The 20,736-nt window shown below is 42.2% G+C and overlaps 1 protein-coding gene across 1 annotated transcript in view; it reads right to left on the bottom strand.

The window, feature by feature from the left end:
• LOC120061509 (testis-expressed protein 264 homolog) overlaps positions 1 to 20,736 on the bottom strand; it is a 148,092-nt gene that overhangs the window by 8,591 nt on the left and 118,765 nt on the right. Inside the window, exon 3 of the mRNA XM_039011396.1 lies at positions 17,119 to 17,311. Within this exon, the coding sequence (XP_038867324.1) occupies positions 17,119 to 17,311 (193 nt within the window). The remainder of the gene's footprint in view (positions 1 to 17,118; positions 17,312 to 20,736) is intronic.

Here is a 20,736-nt window from a genome sequence, read left to right as displayed (position 1 = left end):
TAGCTATTTGGACATAAATGATGGACATTACCGAAGAAAACAAACATTTCTTGTGGAAGTGGGAGTCCTGGGAGTGCATTCCGACAAAGATCAGCAAAGGTAAGTGAAGATTTATAATGCTTTTTATGAGTTTTGTTGACTGCACAATTTGGCGGGTAACTGTATGGCTTCCTTTTGTGGCTGAACGCTGTTCTCAGATTATTGAATATTGTGCTTTTGCCGTAAAGCTTTTGAAATCTGACACAGCGGTTGAATTAAGAACAAGTGTATCTTTAATTCTATGTAAAACATGTATCTTTCATCAAAGTTTATGATGAGTATTTATGTTATTTGACGTGGCTCTCTGCAATTTCTCCGGATATTTGAGGCATTTCTGAACATGGCGCCAATGTAAACTGAGGTTTTTGGATATAAATATAAACTTTATCGAACAAAACATATATGTATTGTGTAACATGAAGTCCTATGAGTGTCATCTGATGAAGATCATCAAAGGTTAGTGATTCATTTTATCTCTATTTCTGCTTTTTGTGACTCCTGTCTTTGGCTGGAAAAATGACTGTGTTTGTCTGTGATTTTGCGGTCACCTAACATAATCGTTTGTGGTGCTTTAGCTGTAAAGCCTATTTGAAATCGGACACTTTGGTGGGATTAACAACAAGATTACCTTTAAATGGTATAAGATACATGTATGTTTGAGGAATTGAGATTTCTGTTGTTTGAATTTGGCGCCCTGCACTTTCACTGGCTGTCATATCATCCCGTTAACGGGATTGCAGCCATAAGAAGTTAATGATGAGCTTGTAGGGTACTATGGTGTTGAATGATGAGCTTGGATGGTACTATGGTGTTGACTGTGAGCTGTAGTCAATGAACAGCATTCTTACATATGTATTCCTCTTGTCCAGATGGGATAGGGCAGTGTGCAGTGCGATGGCATCGTCTGTGGATCATTTGGGGTGGTAAGCAAATTGAAGTGGGTCTAGGGCATTGGTGCACAGGACGTCGATCGAGGTCGACCGGTCGATTGCGAACTTCTTTCTAGTAGACCGCATAAAAGTTTTCAAAATGTATACACCCAAAAATTATTTTGGGCAATTCACAGCGTTACCATTGAGTCTGCTTAAAGATAGAGGTCCACAGCTCTGAAGCACTGTATGCTTTACTTACAGGTTAGCTTCTTTCTCGAATATTAGTGTACAGCCAAAATATGTTTAAAAAACTGCTTGATTGACATCAAATTGGACCAACCCGCAGCACTATAGTTGCTACATTTGTTTTCCAAACTGTCCCTACCATAGCAACCATCTGCAGTTAGTACGTTTACATTTCCATGCTTGCGAGACCTGTAACAGAATATTCTTTGTTGTTCCAGTGGTAGTTGTTTTTTTACTATGAAGTTGCGGTTACGTGTTTAATATGAGTGCTGGACCAAGCAGCAAGAAACTGAAAATCTACCACAACAAATTCAAAATGTGTGTCTGATCTGCCATTCAAACATTCTTGCTAAGAAAGGAAATGTTGAGAGGCATTTCAAAACTGTTCACAAGAAATATGAAAGTGACTTTCCAGCTAAAAGTGACCTACGTAAGAGAAAAGTAAAAGAGTTCAGTCTCAACTAGCTGAACAACAATCGATCTTTACAAGGCCCAGCTCAAAATTGCATACTAGCAAAGCACAAGAAACCGTTCCAGGGTGGAGAAATGGTAAAAGAGGCCTTTTTAGAGGCAGCAGAATCATTGTTTGATGATTTCAAAAATAAATCAGAAATAATTTCCGCTATTAAGGATATTCAGCTATCCAGAAATACTGTTACACGGCGCTGTGAAATGGTGGATGAGGATTTGAGGGAGCATCTTAAAAAATACATAAATGAGTGTGTGTTCTTTCACTTTAATTTGATGAGTCGGCAGACGTGATCGACACATCTCAGTTTTGCATTTTCATCAGAATGGTGTTTGAAGATATGACTGCCAAAGAGGAACTGCTCAAAATCATATAGTTGAAAGGAAAAACTCAACGGGAGGACATTTTTGTGACATTCAAGGACTTTATTAATAGCACTCAGTTACCCATTTACAAACCTGTGTAATGGAGCACCAGCCATGACTGGCCGCATCAATGGGTTCATCAAGTCAAAATACCGGTCCACTCTAAGCGATGATCACCTGGACACATGCTTGAGGCTAGCAATCAGTAGCTACAACCCAGACTATGCAAAGCTTGCTGACAGCATCATCCAATCAATAAGGTGAAATGTTATTTAATATTGGCGGGGGCAGAGGAGGGGGTAGACCGCGTTAGGAAGAGGGTGGAAAAAGTAGATCCTATGTAACTAAAGTCTGGGCACCCCTGGTCTAGGGTGTCAGGCAAGGTAGAGGTGATATGATCCTTGACTAGTCTCTCAAAGCACTTCATGACAACAGAAGTGAGTCCTACGTGGCGATAGTCATTTAGTTCATTTACCTTTTGCTTTCTTGGGTACAGGAACAATGGTGGACATCTTGACGCATGTGAGGATTGCAGACTGGGATAGGGAGAAATTGAATATGTCCGCCATATGCCCGGCAGCCTTGCCTTACTCACGTCGGCCACGGCCACAAATGTTGCACAACATTTCTATAGGCTAAGCAATTGCGCGAGAAAACAGAGCATTGGCCTCTACTAAAAAGAGGATCCCATCAGCTTTCTATAGGCTAGGCCTACTATATTTATTTCTCAACTTTCCTAATATTAAGCACATTGCTTATATTTACAACTGGAGTATAGCTTACCTGGCTGGCATGAAAATAAACCAAGGGGAAAAGCGCCCTCCATTCGCTATTTAAGTGCATAGATGACATGTATTTATTCCGCTACCCCGGTTTCGATACAGGTGCATGATAATGGTCCGTTCTAAATCAAAACAAATTTCACACATATATTATTTAGTATATGTAAAGATTAAATCAAGAAGTCTGATGGGTGACAATATTAGCCTATCAATTGTGAATTATATATTATCACTTGTGAATGATGCCCACCATAAGAAACAATGCCTAACCCTTTCTAATCATAGTCACACACCTCATGTAGCCTAGCCTATAGGCGTATATGTAAAGTGGCCAAATAACTTCTTAAAATTAAGCACATGAATCTGCTTTACAAGGGGTGTAGACACTAACTGGCATACATAAGCAAAGCCTGAGTTTCAAGTTTGGGGAAGATGATTTTCACCATAAAAATTTACCTTTATAATAAAAGCATAATTGCATTTGCGGTCACTTTTGACAATGGTGTTTTCCGCTAATGGAATATTTGTGCTTATAGCCAACTACCATGTGCGCATTGCTGCGCTTATAATGTCAATATTTTAAACTAAATGTTCTGATCTGTTGCGTCAGCCATATTGCGCAAAAAAGTTTTTGGGATGCTAGTGGTTGTATTAATTTTGGATCTATCACATCCCACAACTGTCCCAGACTATGTTTGGAATATGTATTTCTCTTAACCTAATGGAATAGGTCAACTTTTGTACTAGTAGATTGACATAAACTAGTGCTTTTACTGTTTGTTAGGCCTACTCATCTTGTTGTCTGACGAAAAGTAAATGTGGACAGTTCTTCCAATATCTTCAATATGCACATCGGAATTGGATAAGGACTCGCGCAGTTGCATCCTGGATGTGTCTGTCTTCACTTGTAGCCTGTGAGAAAGACCCAATCACGTGATGGAGCGCGCAGCACTCAGGGAGAAGTGCACAACGGCCACCGGCCGCAAAAGGCATAGATTAATTTAGGGTGCATTACGGCCACACAATGGGGATGCTACCATGAAATTCTAGGCATTATCAAGTGCTTGTCAAATTGTGAATGAGTGACTGATGTAGTGTGTACAGTCTGCACACAAAAAACAAAGCAGAGATCATGCGTTTCAAGTGACTTTTTTCCAAATCATCATTAGAGTCACATCATGCAGCCTTACAATATATTAAAAATCAAAACATATAGCCCAACGTTTGTAGAACAACTAAAGTTACATTAATAACTCTAAATTAAGTAGCCCACAGTCATTTGGCATAGCCAGATCAAGACCTAACATAAGGACAACTCAGAGTATGCTATTCTGTTCTTCTGAAATAGACTACATTTTCTTCATATCATGCCTCTTTAGACCTGTCTAATATAAATAATGGATTTATTGTGAAGGTGTAGGCTATATTACATGGATTTATTAGACTTGTTAAAATGTGAATGCTCCAAAGGTCTGCATCAGTGGCTTGTAGACTATGTGTGGAAGCCAGGAGATGCTAAATGTGTTTATGTTAATTACGGTCAATTACCGTGAGACAGACAATTATTTGCTTGACAATTACCAGCTTACGAAATTTCCTGACCGACACAGCGCTATACATGTACACATGGATTTTGTGTTGTAGATATGTGGTAGCGGAGTAGGGGCCTGAGGGGACACACTTAGTGTGTTGTGAAATCTGTTATGAATGTTTTAAAAATTTGTATAACTGCCTTAATTGTAATGAATACAAATACAAAGTCAGTGCTAGTAGTCAAATACAACTCCCCTTTTGTGTTCATGGCCCCCCCAAAAAACTAATCACACTGTATTATGGACCATATAGTATCACAGCGGACCACAGTGCAATACACACACAGGCTCTCTGAGCACCTCACACAAGTCCCCCCTCCAATCAGATCTCTCCATCTCACAGCAACCTCATTATCAGGTCCAGGGTTCAGCGTATCTGAGCCTGTCTAATATACAGAGACTACGTCTATATGAGAGGTGTTCTGATGATGGGGTTATTTATGGCATATTATTAAGCTGAGAAACATCCCATTTACCAGCCAACAAGTCCATACACAGCAAACCCATCCGGTCTAACAAGGGAATATGAGGCAGTGATCCTGATTAGGCCTGAGTTTTTCTATTAAGGGGGCATCCTAAGCCTTCTCAATGAGAGGGAGGAGATGTAGGTCCATGGAGTTATTATATATGTGTTGTATTTTACATTTCTCATGCTGCAGAAAATGTCCATGCCAGGTATAGTGGTTATGTTCTACCAGCAGCTGAGATGGGAAATAATTGGTCTATTTAAGGTAATTGGGCGGAAAGCCCCCAGGAAGATGCTTCCAACAAAACCTGACTACTTTCACCCACGAAAAACTGTAAATAAGTCATGACAAAGCTCCCAAATTGAAGCAGACTATGCTTTGGAAAGTCTTTTAGATAACATTTGCTTATATTAGTTGCTAAATTGGGCCCAGTGGGAATGAAGAGAGGAGAAGAGAGGGGGGTTTTAAAGGAGGATAGCTGGAGGTAATTAGAGACAGGCACGACAGAGGCAGGCTGGGAGTTTGAAGAGGAGCATGAGGGGAGGGGACTGTGACAGCAAAAAAAAGAAATTGAATGAAAACAAACTAAATACACCTATTCTGTCATCTACCCACGCTATCCACAGGAGAAGGCTGCAGCAGGCATCCTTCTATATTAAGAAGAGAAGACCGGTCTGACATTTGTGTTTTACTGACATTAGTCTGTTGGGTTTTAATGAGGATTCTTGATTGGGAAAGCAGAAACACTTAGATTTGCAATATTACTTCCATACACAACTTCATTGGTTCTAGATTAAAGAACTATGTAAGATAGCAAAACATGAAAAGGAAAAACTGGCATTTATATTGTAATGGTTCCTAATGCACTATTGACATGTTAGCATTTCAAAGATCCATCAACTACAGTAAGTATGTCATTTCAAGAGCAATATGTCAAACTCAATAATTTGCTGTAGCTAGCACACCTGACACCTCCCCCCTTTCATTAGCATTGATTAAAACAACAAGATCATATGTAGGAATAATTACATAACAATTACATTAAAGATGTGATACTTGTTGCGGAATTATATAGCAATTAGAGATAAATTACATTTAGTAGTACTAAATTATACTGTAGCCATCTCTGTACTACTTCTGGAGGGTAATAATAAGAATAATGTCTATTGACCCAGACATCCTCAGTTCAGCTCAAACAGCTCATCAAGGACAGATGATGGCTCTGCACTGCATGATCCCATAGTTTCGGAGTGCGAGGGAAACGTAATGTTTATCCATGTAGACCACTGGTTTGTGTGTCTTTCAGTTTACTCAGTGCATGCGGGTGCAAATGACTTCCATAACTACCCTCGACATGGTAAATATTATCTATTGAGTTTGTGTTCTAAATTGAATCACCCGATTGTGCAAGTTGGACTAACAATCTCTCACATTTCAGCTTTTGTGAATAATCATGCACAGTCTGCAACGTTTCGCCAGTGTTAAAATAAATACTTGAGTACATGCAAAAGCACACCCTCCTCAAACAGGAACACCTGGTAAACAGGTACCCTGAGGTACAGGTGTAAGACCTACAGAGAATATTAATCATCTCATTTACAATATGTGGCAACATATAAAAAACACATCACATTTTGTATCTATTTTTGTAGTATCCTTGTGTATGTCTCCTGCCTTAAGAAATAAGCAGTAATTTACATAGCAGTGATCATCATCATATGTAAAGAGCACATGATTTGTATTGTCATTCCTCTAGTCTAGAGAGACGTTGAGCACACAGTACAGCAGTATGTACACTACCTTTAAGGCCACCCTCCAAGTCCACCATTCAAGGTGGTGTATTTGAGTGACAGGCTGGCTGGCCACACACAGGTAGGTCTGGGTGGAAAGTCGAACAACAGACACAGCGAGGCACCGCTGATTGAATTGTCTCTCATTAGGAAAACACTCTCTCTCTCTCACTCTAACATACAGTATTATACAGAGCCATGAGTGCATGGAGCTCCCTTCCATCTTATATAGCGAACAGCAAACCTGGTTTCAAAAAACAAATAAAGCCCACAGCACAACGCCTCTCCCCAATGTGACCTACCTGTTGTGTATTTACTGACATGTACACTACATGACCAAAAGTATGTGGACACCTACTTGTCGAACATCTCAATTCAAAATCATGGGCATTAATATGGAGTTGGTTCCCCCTTTGCTGCTATAACAGCCTCCACTCTTCTGGGAAGGCTCTTCACTAGATGTTGAAACATTTCTGCAGGGACTTGCTTTCATTCAGCCACAAGCGCATTAGTGAGGTTGGGCACTGATGTTGGGCAATTAAGCCTGGCTCGCAGTCGGTGTTGAAATTCATCCTAAAGATGTACGATGGGGTTGAGGTCAGGGCTTTGTGCGGGCCAGTCTGTTCTTCCCCACCGATCTCGACAAACCATTTCTGTATGGACCTCGCTTTGTGCATGGGGGCATTGTCATGCTAAAATAGGAAAGGGCCTTCCCCAAACTGTTGCCACAAAGTTGGACACACAGAATCGTCTAGAATGTCATTGTATGCTGTAGAGTAAAGATTTCACTTCACTGGATCTAAGTGGTCTAGCCTGAACCATGAAAAACAGCCCCAGACCATTATTCCTCCTCCATCAAACTTTACAGTTGGCACTATGTGCTGTTGTCTGTGCCCAATAATGTTTGTACCATGTTTTGTGCTGCTACTATGCTATGTTGTTGTCTTAGGTCTCTCTTTATGTAGTGTTGTGGTGTCTCTCTTGTAGTGATGTGTGATTTGTCCTATATTTTTATTTTTAATCCCAGCCCCCGTCCCCAGAGGCCTTTTGCTTTTATATATATATATATATATATATATATATGCATTCGGGCAGTTAACGTTCTCCTGGCATCCACCAAACCCTGATTCGTCCGTTATTTGGGGGTATGGCAGTCATTTGAAAAACATTATAACAGTATTTCTGATGGTCTTCTCAACTCACCATCACATACTTTTAATGTGGGGCTATGACAGTCAATTTCTAATTAGTCTGACAATGTATCTTATCTAAAATCAATATTTAGCATATGTTTTTGCAGGTGGAGCGAAATGCTTGTGTTCCTAGCTCCAACAGTGCAGTAGTATAGAACAATTCACAACAATACACAAATCTAAAAGTAAAAGAATGGAATTAAGAAATATATAAATATTAGGACGAGCAATGTCGGAGTGGCTTTGACTAAAATCTCACCACCACTAATGAGATGGGTATGCTTGATGTGTGTCGCATCTTAGATTCTCAAAGTCAGGGGTGTGTTCGACAGTGCTCACCTCATCTCTCCCACCTGTATCGATATTTGGTTTTAATGCAGACGAGAGCACTGAATCGAGCTTTACACAGATATTCATTTTATGGTGCGTTCAAGACAAAAACATTTAAAATAAGAGGTCAAATGATGACGCCAGTGATCTTCAGGTCAGAAAGTTGGAGCTCTAGAAAAAGGACCGAGTCGGATGACCGATCAAAATGATTTTTCGCATTCGGAGCTCGTTTTATTTAGAGTTCCCAGTTGTCTTAAACGTACTGAAGTCGGAGATTTACGAGGTCCCAGTTTCGAGTTCCCAGTTGTTTAAACCGGGCCTTAATGCTCAGAGGCAGACAGCAGGCTATTATTCCCTTTGAGTCAGGAACCAAAACTCCTCCGTAGTGACCCATGAATGCATTCGGTCACATGAGAGCTCGATCAGCTGTTCGATTTCACTTACCGGCATGTCAACTGAGCCAGTATCACAGTCAAATGGTTTGGGAAGTAGGTCCCAAAGTGCTCTTCCAAGCCTTGGAGGTGAGCAGTCAGAACTCGTGTGGGACACTTACTGATGCTGTTTTCTGTTAGAAACACGCACAGCCGATGGAAAGGGGCATCATACAATGCATCCATATGGCAGAGGGAAATACATTCATAACTAGAGTGCAGAGATCTGCCCGCCGTCCCGCAATAGATGGAGCCCCATCGGTGCAAAAGCCCACCATTTGATCCAATGGAATAGTTTTTTCCTCAATATAGCCACGCAGCACACTGAACATCCACTGTGCCTTTTCATGCCCAGGAATTGTGAAATAGCATCCCCTGACATGTACAGAGAACAAAAGTCAATACATGGGAATTTCAACCCTCACAGCTAATGCCCATTTAGAGAGTATAAGCTGGAGAGTTTGAGTCGGTCAGCCAGTTTCCTCTTGATTGCTAGTGATAGCATATACTCTTTGTTTAACAGTGTTATCTGACAAAGGTATTGGTGTGAGTTTCTGTGCCTACGTCTCCCCACACATTATTTTCACCCTATCAATTGTGGCCGGTAATATCAGTCTCTGTGTGTGGTTTTATAGTGTAGCGGGCCTAGCCATTTACCATGGAAATGATTCAAGTGCAACAGTCAAGTGTGGCCTTTTCCCATGATCTAAGGGCGCTCTCTCATTGAATTTTATCTTTTAGATTTTAATAATTTTAATTCATATTTTTGAAGATTAACCAAATTACAATGATTTTGAGATACAAAGACAATATTATAATATATTTTTTTGTATATATGATTTCTTTCCTCAGGATTTGGAAATGGAAATTCTCCCACGACCCCAGATAGGGTTGTGAGTCCTAGTTTGGGAATCGCTGCTCCAAACTCGCTTTATTGTCTCACGAAATTCTCTCTAAAGATGAATATGCCTTTCTATCATGACATTTCTGCTTTACTGGTGGTCCAGAGTGATTATTATCCCAAAGTGATGGTATAAAAACCCATATAAAATAGCATAATGTATGATGTGTAGCATCTGTAAATGACCCCCAAAGACACCCAAACACACACACTTCAGGAAGATGGTGCTGCAGTGGTTAGCTGCCGTCTTATGGGCTCCTGACCAATTTTGTGTTTTTTTATGCTGATCTTTTTTTTTTTTTTTTTTACATAATATTTCCTCCATCATTTCCTATGACCGAAAAGAGCTTTTGGACATCAGAACAGCGATCACAAACCTCAAATTGGATGAAGATTTCTACTTCAACGAACCGGCAGCTGGGGACATACTGCTCATTCCGGGCCCAGGCCCTAAATCGCGGGACTCGAAAGATGAAGATATGTCAGAAAAGCTGTAAACGAGCGAGAATACGTCGGTGAGTAAATATACAGCCTCTACCTTGTGTTCTATTGGCAAACATACAACCACTAGAGAACAAGCTGGACAAGTTCCATTTAAGACTATCTTATCAGTGAAGGACCTGAAGATCTGTAATATTCTCTGTTTCTCAGAGTCGTGGATGAAAAAGGAAATGGATAAAATACTGTACTTCTAGCTGGTTTTTTTACGGATCAGCAAGACCAAAAGGCAGTTTCGGGTAAGGTTAAGGGGGAGGTGTTTGTCTCTTTGCTAACAACAGCTGGTGCGCAATCTCTAATGTTAAGGAAGTCTCTAGGTTTTTCCTTGCCTGAGTTAGAATACCTCATGATAAGCTGCAGACCATACTATTTACCAAGAGAGTTACATCTATATTTTTCATAGCTGTCTATTTACCACCACAAACCGATGCTGGCACAAAGACCGCACTCAACGATCTGTATAAGGCCATAAGCAAACAAGAAAATGCACATCCAGAGGCGTCGCTCCTAGTGGCCGGTGATTTTAATGCAGGGAAACTGAAATCAGTCTTAACTCATTTTTACCTGAATTTCACCTGTATAACTAGAGGCGGAAAAACTCTAGATCAACTTGAATCAACACACAGATTCCAGCTTACAAGCATAAACTCAAACAGGAAGTACTAGTGACGCGCTCAATACGGAAATTGTCCGATGAAGCGTATGCTAAACTACAAGACTGTTTCGATGGCACAGACTGAAATATGTTCCAGGATTCACCCAATAACATAGAGGAGTTTACCACGTCAGTCACCGGCTTCATTAATAAGTGCATCAATGACGTCACCCCCATAGTGACCGTACGTACATATCCCAACCAGAAGCCATGGATTACAGGCAACATCTGCACTGAGCTAAAGGCTAGAGCTGGCACTTTCAAGGAGCGGGACACTAATCCGGACGCTTAAAAGAAATCCCCAAGCCATCAAACAGTCAAAACAGGGCTAAGATCGAATCCTACTACGCCAGCTCTGACGCTGGCCAGATGGGCAGGGCTTGTAAACTATCACGGATTACAAAGGGAAACCCAGCCGCGAGCTACCCAGTGACGCAAGCCTACCAGACAAGCTAAATGCCTTCTATGCTCACTTCGAGGCAAGCAACACTGAACCAGGCATGAGAAAACCAGAGGTTCTACATGAGTGTGTGATCTCGCATTCCGTAACCGATGTGAATAAGAACTTTAAAGAAATGTAACTCTTTCATGCCGTCCCTAGGAGGGGTCCGTCACTTGAGTGGGTTGAGTCACTGACGTGATCTTCCCGTCTGGGTTGGCGCCCCCCCCCCCCCCCCCTTGGGTTGTGCCGTGGTGGAGATCTTTGTGGGCTATACTCGGCCTTGTCTCAGGATGGTAAGTTGGTGGTTGAAGATATCCCTCTAGTGGTGTGGGGGCTGTGCTTTGGCAAAGTGGGTGGGGTTATATCCTGCCTGTTTGACCCTGTCTGGGGGTATCATCGGATGGGGCCACAGTGTCTCCTGACCCCTCCCGTCTCAGCCTCCAGTATTTATGCTGCAGTAGTTTATGTGTCGGGGGGCTAGGGTCAGTTTGTTATATCTGGAGTACTCCTGTCTTATCCGGTGTCCTGTGTGAATTTAAGTATGCTCTCTCTAATTCTCTCTTTCTCTCTATCTTTCTTTCAGGACTACCTGGCATGATGACTCCTTGCTGTCCCCAGTCCACCTGGCCGTGCTGCTGCTCCAGTTTCAACTGTTCTGCCTGCGGCTATGGAACCCTGACCTGTTCACCGGACGTTCTACCTGTCCCAGACCTGCTGTTTTCAACTCTAGAGACTGCAGGAGCGGTAGAGATACTCTTAATGATCGGCTATGAAAAGCCAACTGATATTTACTCCTGAGGTGCTGACTTGCTGCATCCTTGACAACTACTGTGATTATTATTATTTGACCATGCTGGTCATTTATGAACATTTGAACATCTTGGCCATGTTCTGTTATAATCTCCACCCGGCACAGCCAGAAGAGGACTGGCCACCCCTCATAGCCTGGTTCCTCTCTAGGTTTCTTCCTAGGTTTTGGCCTTTCTAGGGAATTTTTCCTAGCCACCGTGCTTCTACACCTGCATTGCTTGCTGTTTGGGGTTTTAGCCTGGGTTTCTGTACAGCACTTTGAGATATCAGCTGATGTAAGAAGGGCTATATAAATACATTTGATTTGATTTAAACAGATTAACATTCACAAGGCCAGACAGATTACCAGGACACGTACTCAGAGCATGCGCTGACCAGCTGGCAAGTGTCTTTCTCCACTGTCATTTTCAACTTCTCCCTGACCCAGTCTGTAATACTTACATGTTTCAAGCAGACCACCATAGTTTCCTGTGCCCATGAACGCCAAGGTAACCTGTCTAAATTACTATCGCCCTGTAGCACTCACATCTGTAGCCATGACATGCTTTGAAAGGCTTGTCATGGCTCACATCAACACCGTCATCGCAGACACCCTGGACCCACTCAAATTCGCATACCACCCCAACAAATCCACAGATGACGCAATCTCTGTGGTACTCCACACTGCCCTCTCCCACCTGGACAAGAGGAACACTGATGTGAGAATGCTGTTCATTGACTATAGCTCAGTGTTCAACAACATAGTGCCCTCCAAGCTCAAAACTAAGCTCAGGACTCTGGGACTGAACTCTCCCTTCTGCAACTGGATCCTTAAATTCCTGACGGGCCGCCCCCAGGTGGTGAGGGTAGGCAACAACACATCTGCTACGCTGACCTTCAACACGGGGCCCCTTCAGGGGTGCGTGCTTAGTCCCCTCCTGTACTCCCTCTTCACCCACTACTGCATGGCCACGCACAACTCCAGCACTATCATTAAGTTTGCTGACGACACAACGGTGGTTGGCCTGATCACTGATGATGAGACAGAATATAGGGAGGAGGTCAGTGACCTGGAAGTATGGTGCCTGGACAACAACTTCTCCCTCAATATCAACAAGACAAAGGAGCTGATTGTGGACAACAGGAAACAGAGGGCCTAGCACGACCCCATCCACATCAATGCGACTGTAGTGGAGCGGTTCGAGAGCTTTAAGTTCCTCGTTGTCCACATCAATAAGGAATTATCATGGTCCACACACACCAACACAGCAGTGAAGAAGGCATGACAACGTCTCTTCCCCCTAAGGAGGCTGAAAATATTTGTCATGGGCCCTCAGATCCTCAAAAAGTTATACAGCAGCACAGCACTGAGAGACACTTGACTGGCTGCATAACCGGTTGGTATGGCAACTGCTTGGCATCAAACTGCAAGGCGCTATCAAGGGTAGTACGTACAGCACAGTACATCACTGGGGCTGAGCTCCCTGCCATCCAGGACCTCTATACCAGGCGGTGTCAGGAACGCCCTGAAAATCGTCAAAGATTCCAGCCACCCAAGTCAAAGACTGTCCTCTCTGCTACTGCACGGCCAGCGGTAACAATGCACCAGTCTGGAACCAACAGGACCTTGAATATCTTCTATCCCCAAGCAATTAGATTGCTAAATAGTTCATTACATTGTTATTTTGTCCAGTAATATGGTCAAGCGCTGCAAAGAAAGACCTAGTTAAGCTGCAGATAGAACAGAGCCACACGTCTTGCTCTTTCATTGTAATCAGAGGGCTAATATTAATACTATGCATACCAGTCTCTCTTGGCTAAGAGATGAGGAAAGACTGATTGCGTCACTTCTTGTTTATATAAGAAACAATGTGTTGAAAATCCCAAATTGTTTGCATAGTCAACTTACACACAGCACTGACACACACACTTACCCCAAACAGACATGCCACCAGGGGTCTTTTCATAGTCCCCAGGTCCAGAACAAATTAAAGGAAACATACAGTATAATACAGAGCCATGAGTGCATGGAGCTCCCTTCCATCTTATATAGCGAAGTGAACAGCAAACCTGGTTTCAAAAAACAAATAAAGCCCACGGCACAACGCCTCTCCCCCATGTGACCTACTTGTTGTGTGTATGTACTGACATGTATGTGTAACTGATAGATGCACACACACACACACACACACACACACACACGTTAATGTTTTAAATGTATGTAAATTGTAAAGTATTTTTTCTGTAAACATACACTTAGGTTGGAGTCCTTAAAACTTACTTTATATATGTTATGTATGTATGTACAGTTGAAGTCGGAAGTTTATATACACTTAGGTTGGAGTCCTTAAAACTTGTTTTTCAACCACTCCACACATTTCTTGTTAACAAACTATAGTTTTGGCAAGTCGTTTAGGACATCTACTTTGTGCATGACAACAAGTCATTTTTACAACAATTGTTTACAGACATATTATTTCACTTATAATTCACAATTCCAGTGGGTCAGAAGTTTACATACACTAAATTGACTGTGCATTTAAACAGCAAGGAAAATTCCAGAAAATTATGTCATGGCTTTAGAAGCTTCTGGTAGTCTAATTGACATCATTTGAGTTAATTGGAGGTGTACCTGTGGATGTATTTCAAGGCCTACCTTCAAACTCAGTGCCTCTTTGCTTGACATCATGGGAAAATCAAAATAAATCAGCCAAGACCTCAGAACACAAATGGTAGACCTCCACAAGTCTGGTTCATCCTTGGGAGCAATTTCCAAACGCCTGAAGGTACCACTTTCATCTGTACAAACAATAGTACGCAAGTATAAACACAATGGGACCACGCAGCCGTCATACCGCTCAGGAAGGAGACGCATTCTGTCTCCTAGAGATGAGCGTACTTTGGTGCGGAAAGTGCAAATCAATCCCAGAACAACAGCAAAGGACCTTGTGAAGATGCTGAAGGAAACAGGTACAAAAGTATCTATATCCACAGTAAAACAAGTCCTATATCGACATAACCTGAAAGGCCGCCCAGCAAGGAAGAAGCCACTGCTCCAAAACCGCCATTAAAAAAGCCAGACTATGGTTTGCAACTGCACATGGGACAAAGATCATACTTTTTGGAGAAATGTTCCCTGGTCCGATGAAACAGAAATGGAACTGTTTGGCCATAATGACCATCGTTAAGTTTGGAGGTAAAAGGAGAGGCTTGAAGCCTTGAAGTCACCTCTGTGACGCAGCAGGAACGTGCGGAGAAGTGACAATATGCACGTGGAGAGGTATACGCCCACTAAAAACCACTTAGCACCTCGAGTGATGGAGTAGCCACTATTAACCACGAAAAATGAGTGATGTAGGCGAAAACAGTGGCAGTGATAGCCATGGAGAAGGAGCAGCTTCCAACAAAGAAATTATTGATAAAAAAGGTTAAACTGTTTCAGTAATTTGGAAGTGGTTTGGCTTTTTGAAGTCCGACTTCCACTGGGAATGTGATGAAAGAAATAAAAGCTGAAATAAATAATTCTCTCTGCTATTATTCTGACATTTAACATTCTTAAAATAAAGTGGTGATCCTAACTGACCTAAAACAGGGAATTTTTACTCGGATTTAATGTCAGGAATTGTGAAAAACTGAGTTTAAATGTATTTGGCTAAGGTGTATGTAAACTTCCGACTTCAACTGTATCTACCTCAATTACCTCGTACCCCTGCACATCGACTCGTGTATATAGCAAAGTTACAGTTACTCATTTTTCTATTTTTCTCTCTGTATTGTTGGGAAGGACCTGTAAGTAAGCATCTCACTACACCGGTTGTTTACGAAGCATGTGACAAATAAAATGTGACTTTATTTGATTTGACACACACACACAGCTTATGTTTGCTGTTAGTATTGCAGAACTGTGTTGACCCACTGTTTAAACTCTGATTGCTGTAGACTGCTGGGGGACTGACATATTGATTATTGAAGCAATTTAGATTTAGAGTGAAAGTGAAAGATCCTCAGGTCACAACACAGTACACCAGACAGCCTCCCACACTGCCATAAATCCTCACTACATGACAGGGCCAAGAGAAAGAGAGAGAGGGAGAGAGAGGGGAGATGGTGAGGAAGGAGAGAGAGGGGGGTGAGGAAGGAGAGAGAGGGGGGTGAGGAAGGAGAGAGAGGGGAGAGAGGAAGGAGCAACAGGAAAGGAGAGGGAGATGCATGGAAAGGGAGAGAGAGTCAACATTTGGAGTAAACTGAACTCAGTGGGCTTTCTGAAGTCTGATGGTTAAACAAATACAAAATATTAAATTCTACCAATGAACACCCTTTTGTCTCAATTTGGTGTTGTTGACAAATAAATGAAACGCTGTGAACGCCACAAACTCCCAGCATGTCGCTGGTGTCTGTGCTTGTATATGTCATCATCAATAGACGGGCAGTGTCCTCCTCAATGACCAATAGCAGACTCTCACCATGGTAACCAGTTCTGAACCTACACAGACATCATTACATGAATGGGCACAGAACAAAGGAAAGACAAGTCAACAACGGTCAACAATAATTACGAAAAAGAACAAAGGAAAGACAATAACTCCCACAATACAGGGCATAGGATTAACAAAACTAGTGCACTATAGGAGGAAGAGCCTCCGTGAGCCCTTGCTTCCCCATTCCCCCTCTGTCACTTCCTCTCAGTCAAGCCATCTTAGTCTACATCTACAGCCCACACAGTCTTATCCGACAACACACCAACCCGCTTCCCTTACAAAATGATTTGTGCAAAGACGAAGTCAATATCGCTACTGTGCTAAACTGAAGGCCCTATCAAGTTTAAAAGACTAACAAATTGTGCTTGAAGAAACGTAGTTACAGTGACAGAACAATTACAGGGACTCATATCAGCTGTTGGATGGAATCAACGTGGTGGGGCACTGAGTGCAGCTCCTGTTGAAAAATACCTGCAGCTACATCCTAGCTGTTTGTTAGTTCTTGAAATCGAACACATAGCCTTACTTGGGATAGACTAGATGTGTAGCCTGTTGATCTGCAAACTCACTTAAGTAACAAATACTTCAAACAAATCTCTTAGTCAAACAAGCTGTTCAGGAAGAAACAGTTCAATGCTTTTGTCTTTCTTTCCTCTACTGGCCACCCTAAGTCTAATTTCAACTTCTTTGATGTTTTCTTGCTATGAAACTAGCTAAAAAACATATTTGTTGCTTGAACGTTTCAGTGGTTGTATGGAGAGAGGAGGGGATTAGAGTACCTGCAATATCCGTCCCTCTGTCCTGGTCCGAGGATTCCTCTGTCACCGGTGTTTTGGCCGCTGTCTGTCTGATGAGCTCGGGCACAACGAAGCCAGTGTGGTGGAAACCACTCTGGGAGGACAGTGGAGCCATGTAGTGGGTCAGGTCCCCTGTATTGATCTCAATGAATGGCCAGGCATGGAGCTGCCTCTCCTGTGGGGGGGGGGGGGGGGGGGGGAGTGAGAGAGAGAGAGAGAATATGTTTCATTCCCATTGACAAGAGGCAGTGCATTTTATGAGATCTGCCCTCCACTCCTGAGCTTGTCTAAGGCTCAACCGCTCTGTATCTAAAAAACACTTATGTCAACAATGTAGGGTGAGTTACTCTAAAGAAGAACTAAGTCTTTCTCTAAAGACGGCTGCTGTAGACCAGAAAGACTTGTCAGTTTGACCAGGTACCACATCTATAAGCACTGTATTACTCCCATAACAATAAACTGAGCTGTGAACCATTAAGCCAATTTGGTCAGTGTTAAAGCATGACATAATTTCTCTCCTCTCCCACTCTAGTCTGAACTACACACAACAGTATATATATTCTTTCCAGGAGGAGATAGCCTCCTGCTTGAGACCTTTACTCCACTCCCTGCTCATAACGTTTAACGCTACGCAGTTTGCTTATCCAGCACACCCTGATTAGAACAAGGTTGTGTGAGGGATGAGCAGACACAGACATGGGGACACACAAAAGCGCACGCACACATACACACACCAATTATTCTTAATTTAATGAGCCAGTCTCTTTTGTCACAGAAAAAAACAGACACACTCCAGTAATTTAAAAAAGTGTTTACACACTGTGAGAAAACCTGGATACAGACATTTATATGCTGTGTAACCTAACACAGGGTAGTGAGCTAGTCAATATGAGGAGTGATACAGTGCCTTCAGAAAGTATTCATACCCCTTGACCTATTCCACATTTTGTTGTGTTACAGCTTGAATTCAAAATGGATTAAATAGACGTTTTCCTTCACCCAACTACAAACAATACCACATAATGACATTTTAGCAAATTCTATTGAAAATTAAATACAGAAATATCTCATTTACATAAGTATTCACACCCCTGAGTCAATACATGTTAGAATCACCTTTGTCTTTCTGGGTAAGTCTATAAGAGCTTTGCACACCTGGATTGAACAATTATTGCACATTATTCTTTAAAAAATTCTTCAAGCTCTATCAAGTTGATTGTTGATCATTGCTAGACAGCCATTTTCAAGTCTTGCCATAGATTTTCAAGCCGATTTAAGTCAAAACTGTAACTAGGCAACTCAGGAACATTCAATGTCATCTTGGTAAGCAACTCCAGTGTATATTTGGCCTTGTGTTTTAGGATATTGTTCTGCTGAAAGGTGAATTTGTCTCCCAGTGTCTGTTGAAAAGCAGACTGACCCAGGTTTTCCTCTAGGATTTAGCCTGGGCTTAGCTCTATTCCGTTTGGTAGTGGTTGCATCATGCTATGGATATGCTTTGCATCGGCAAGGACTAGGGAGTTTTTTTATATAAAAAATATGAAGAGTGGTACTCAAGGATGTGTTGTGTTGGATTTGCCCCAAACAGAACGCTTTGTATTCAAAAATCCCTGAGCGGTTTCCTTCCTCTCCGGCAACTGAGTTAGGAAGAACGCCTGAATCTTTGTAGTGACTGGGTGTATTGACACACCATCCAAAGTGTAATTAATAACTTCACCATGCTCAAAGGGATATTCAATATCTTATTATTGTTTCACCCATCTACCAATATGTGCCCTTCTTTGCCAGGCTTTGGAAAACCTCCTTGGCCTTTGTGGTTGAATCTGTGTTGGAAATTCACTGCTCGACCGAGGGACTTTACAAATAATTTTATGTGTGGGGTACAGTGATTCAAAAATCATGTTTAACACTATTATTGCACACAGAGTGAGTCCATGCAACTTATTGTGAATTATTAAGCACATTTTTACTCCTGAACTTATGTAGGCTTGCCCTAATAAAGGGGTTGAATACTTATTGACTGAAGACATTTCAGCTTTTCATTTGCTATTAATTTGTAAGAAATTCAAAAGATACAAAAAATAATTCTAATTTGATATTATGGGGTGTTGTGTGTATGCCAGTAACACAAAATCTCAATTTAATCTATTTCAAATTCAGGCTGTAACACAATTGTTTTTTGAAAAAGTCAATGGGTGTGAATACTTTCTGAAGCCACTGTATATACAGATATTCCACAAGTGCTGTGATCCATTTAGCAGCATAGATTGACCTTTGATTGAGGATCAGTTTCAGCAAATGGAATCATCTTTAGAGCAGGGGCACATTACTCCTTAGAGGGACAATCTTTAGAGAACATTAGAAGAACCTTCCCTAAAAAGAAAAGCAGCACGTTAGGCTTCTCAAGGCAACCTGTTTTGTTGCGCTTGAATTCCGCAAACCCAATGATCACCATGTTTCTGCAGCTTTAAAATGAGAGCCGTAAGCTTCTCACATTCCCACTATAATGTATGTGTCTGGTGAATGAATATACATCTGTGAGATAAGTTCCTCCATGCAAGTCCATTAACAAACCATGTACATATGCTGTATGTGTAGTTGGGTTAAAATGATGTTGAATAATAAACTACCGTACATTCATCAATCTGACTCCAATTACCATGTGAATAAATGCTACAGACATTTAACATTTGAGTAATTTAGCAGATTCTCTTATCCAGTGTGACTTACAGTTAGTGCATTCATCTTAAGATAGCTAGGTGGGACAACCACAGGTATAGTAAGTACTCTTTTCCTCAATAAAGTAGCTATCAGCAAGGTCAGAGCTAGAAGAGGAGGGGTGTTGAGGTAAGGAGGGGGATTATTTAAAATACTCTTTGAAGATGTGTGGTTTCAGGTGCTTTCGGGGAGATGGGCAGGGCCTCCGCAGTCCAAGCTTCAGGGGGAAGCCGATTCCACCATTGGGGTTCCAGGACAGAGAAGAGCTTGGACTGGGCTGAGCGGGAGCTGTCCTCCCGTAGCGGTGAGAGGGCCAAAAGGCAAGATGTGGCAGAACGGAGTGCTCTGGTTCGTGTGTAGGGTTTGAGCATAGCCTGAAGGTAGGGAAGGGCAGTTCCTCTTGCTGCTCCGTAGGCAAGCACCATGGTCTTGTAGTGGATGTGAGCTTCTACTGGTAGCTATTGCAGTGTGCAGAGGAGCAGGGTGACATGGGAGAACTTGGGAAGGTTGAACACCAGCCGGGCTGCAGCGTTCTGGATAAGTTGCAGGGGTTTTATGGCACAAGCGGGGAGCCTAACCAACAGCGAGTTGCAGTAGTTCTAGCGGGAGATGACAAGTGCCTGGATTAGGACCACTTCCTGTGTGAGGTAGGGTCGTACTCTACGGATGTTGTAGAGCATGAACCTACAGGAGTGAGTCACTGCTTTGATGTTGGCAGAGAACGACAGGGTGTTGTCAAGAGTCACGCCAAGGTTCTGTGCACTCTGGGAGGGCGACACTGTGGAGTTATCAACTGTGATGGAGAGGTCTTTGAACAGGCAGGCCTTCACCGGGGGGAAGAGCAGCTCCGTCTTGTCGAGGTTGAGCTTAAGGTGGTGGGCC

The sequence above is a fragment of the Salvelinus namaycush genome, chromosome 2 (genome assembly GCF_016432855.1).
Source record: "Salvelinus namaycush isolate Seneca chromosome 2, SaNama_1.0, whole genome shotgun sequence".
Lineage (NCBI taxonomy): Eukaryota > Metazoa > Chordata > Actinopteri > Salmoniformes > Salmonidae > Salvelinus > Salvelinus namaycush.
The sequence above is the reverse complement of the archived record's forward strand: the minus strand, read 5'-3'. Positions and strand labels throughout refer to the sequence as shown.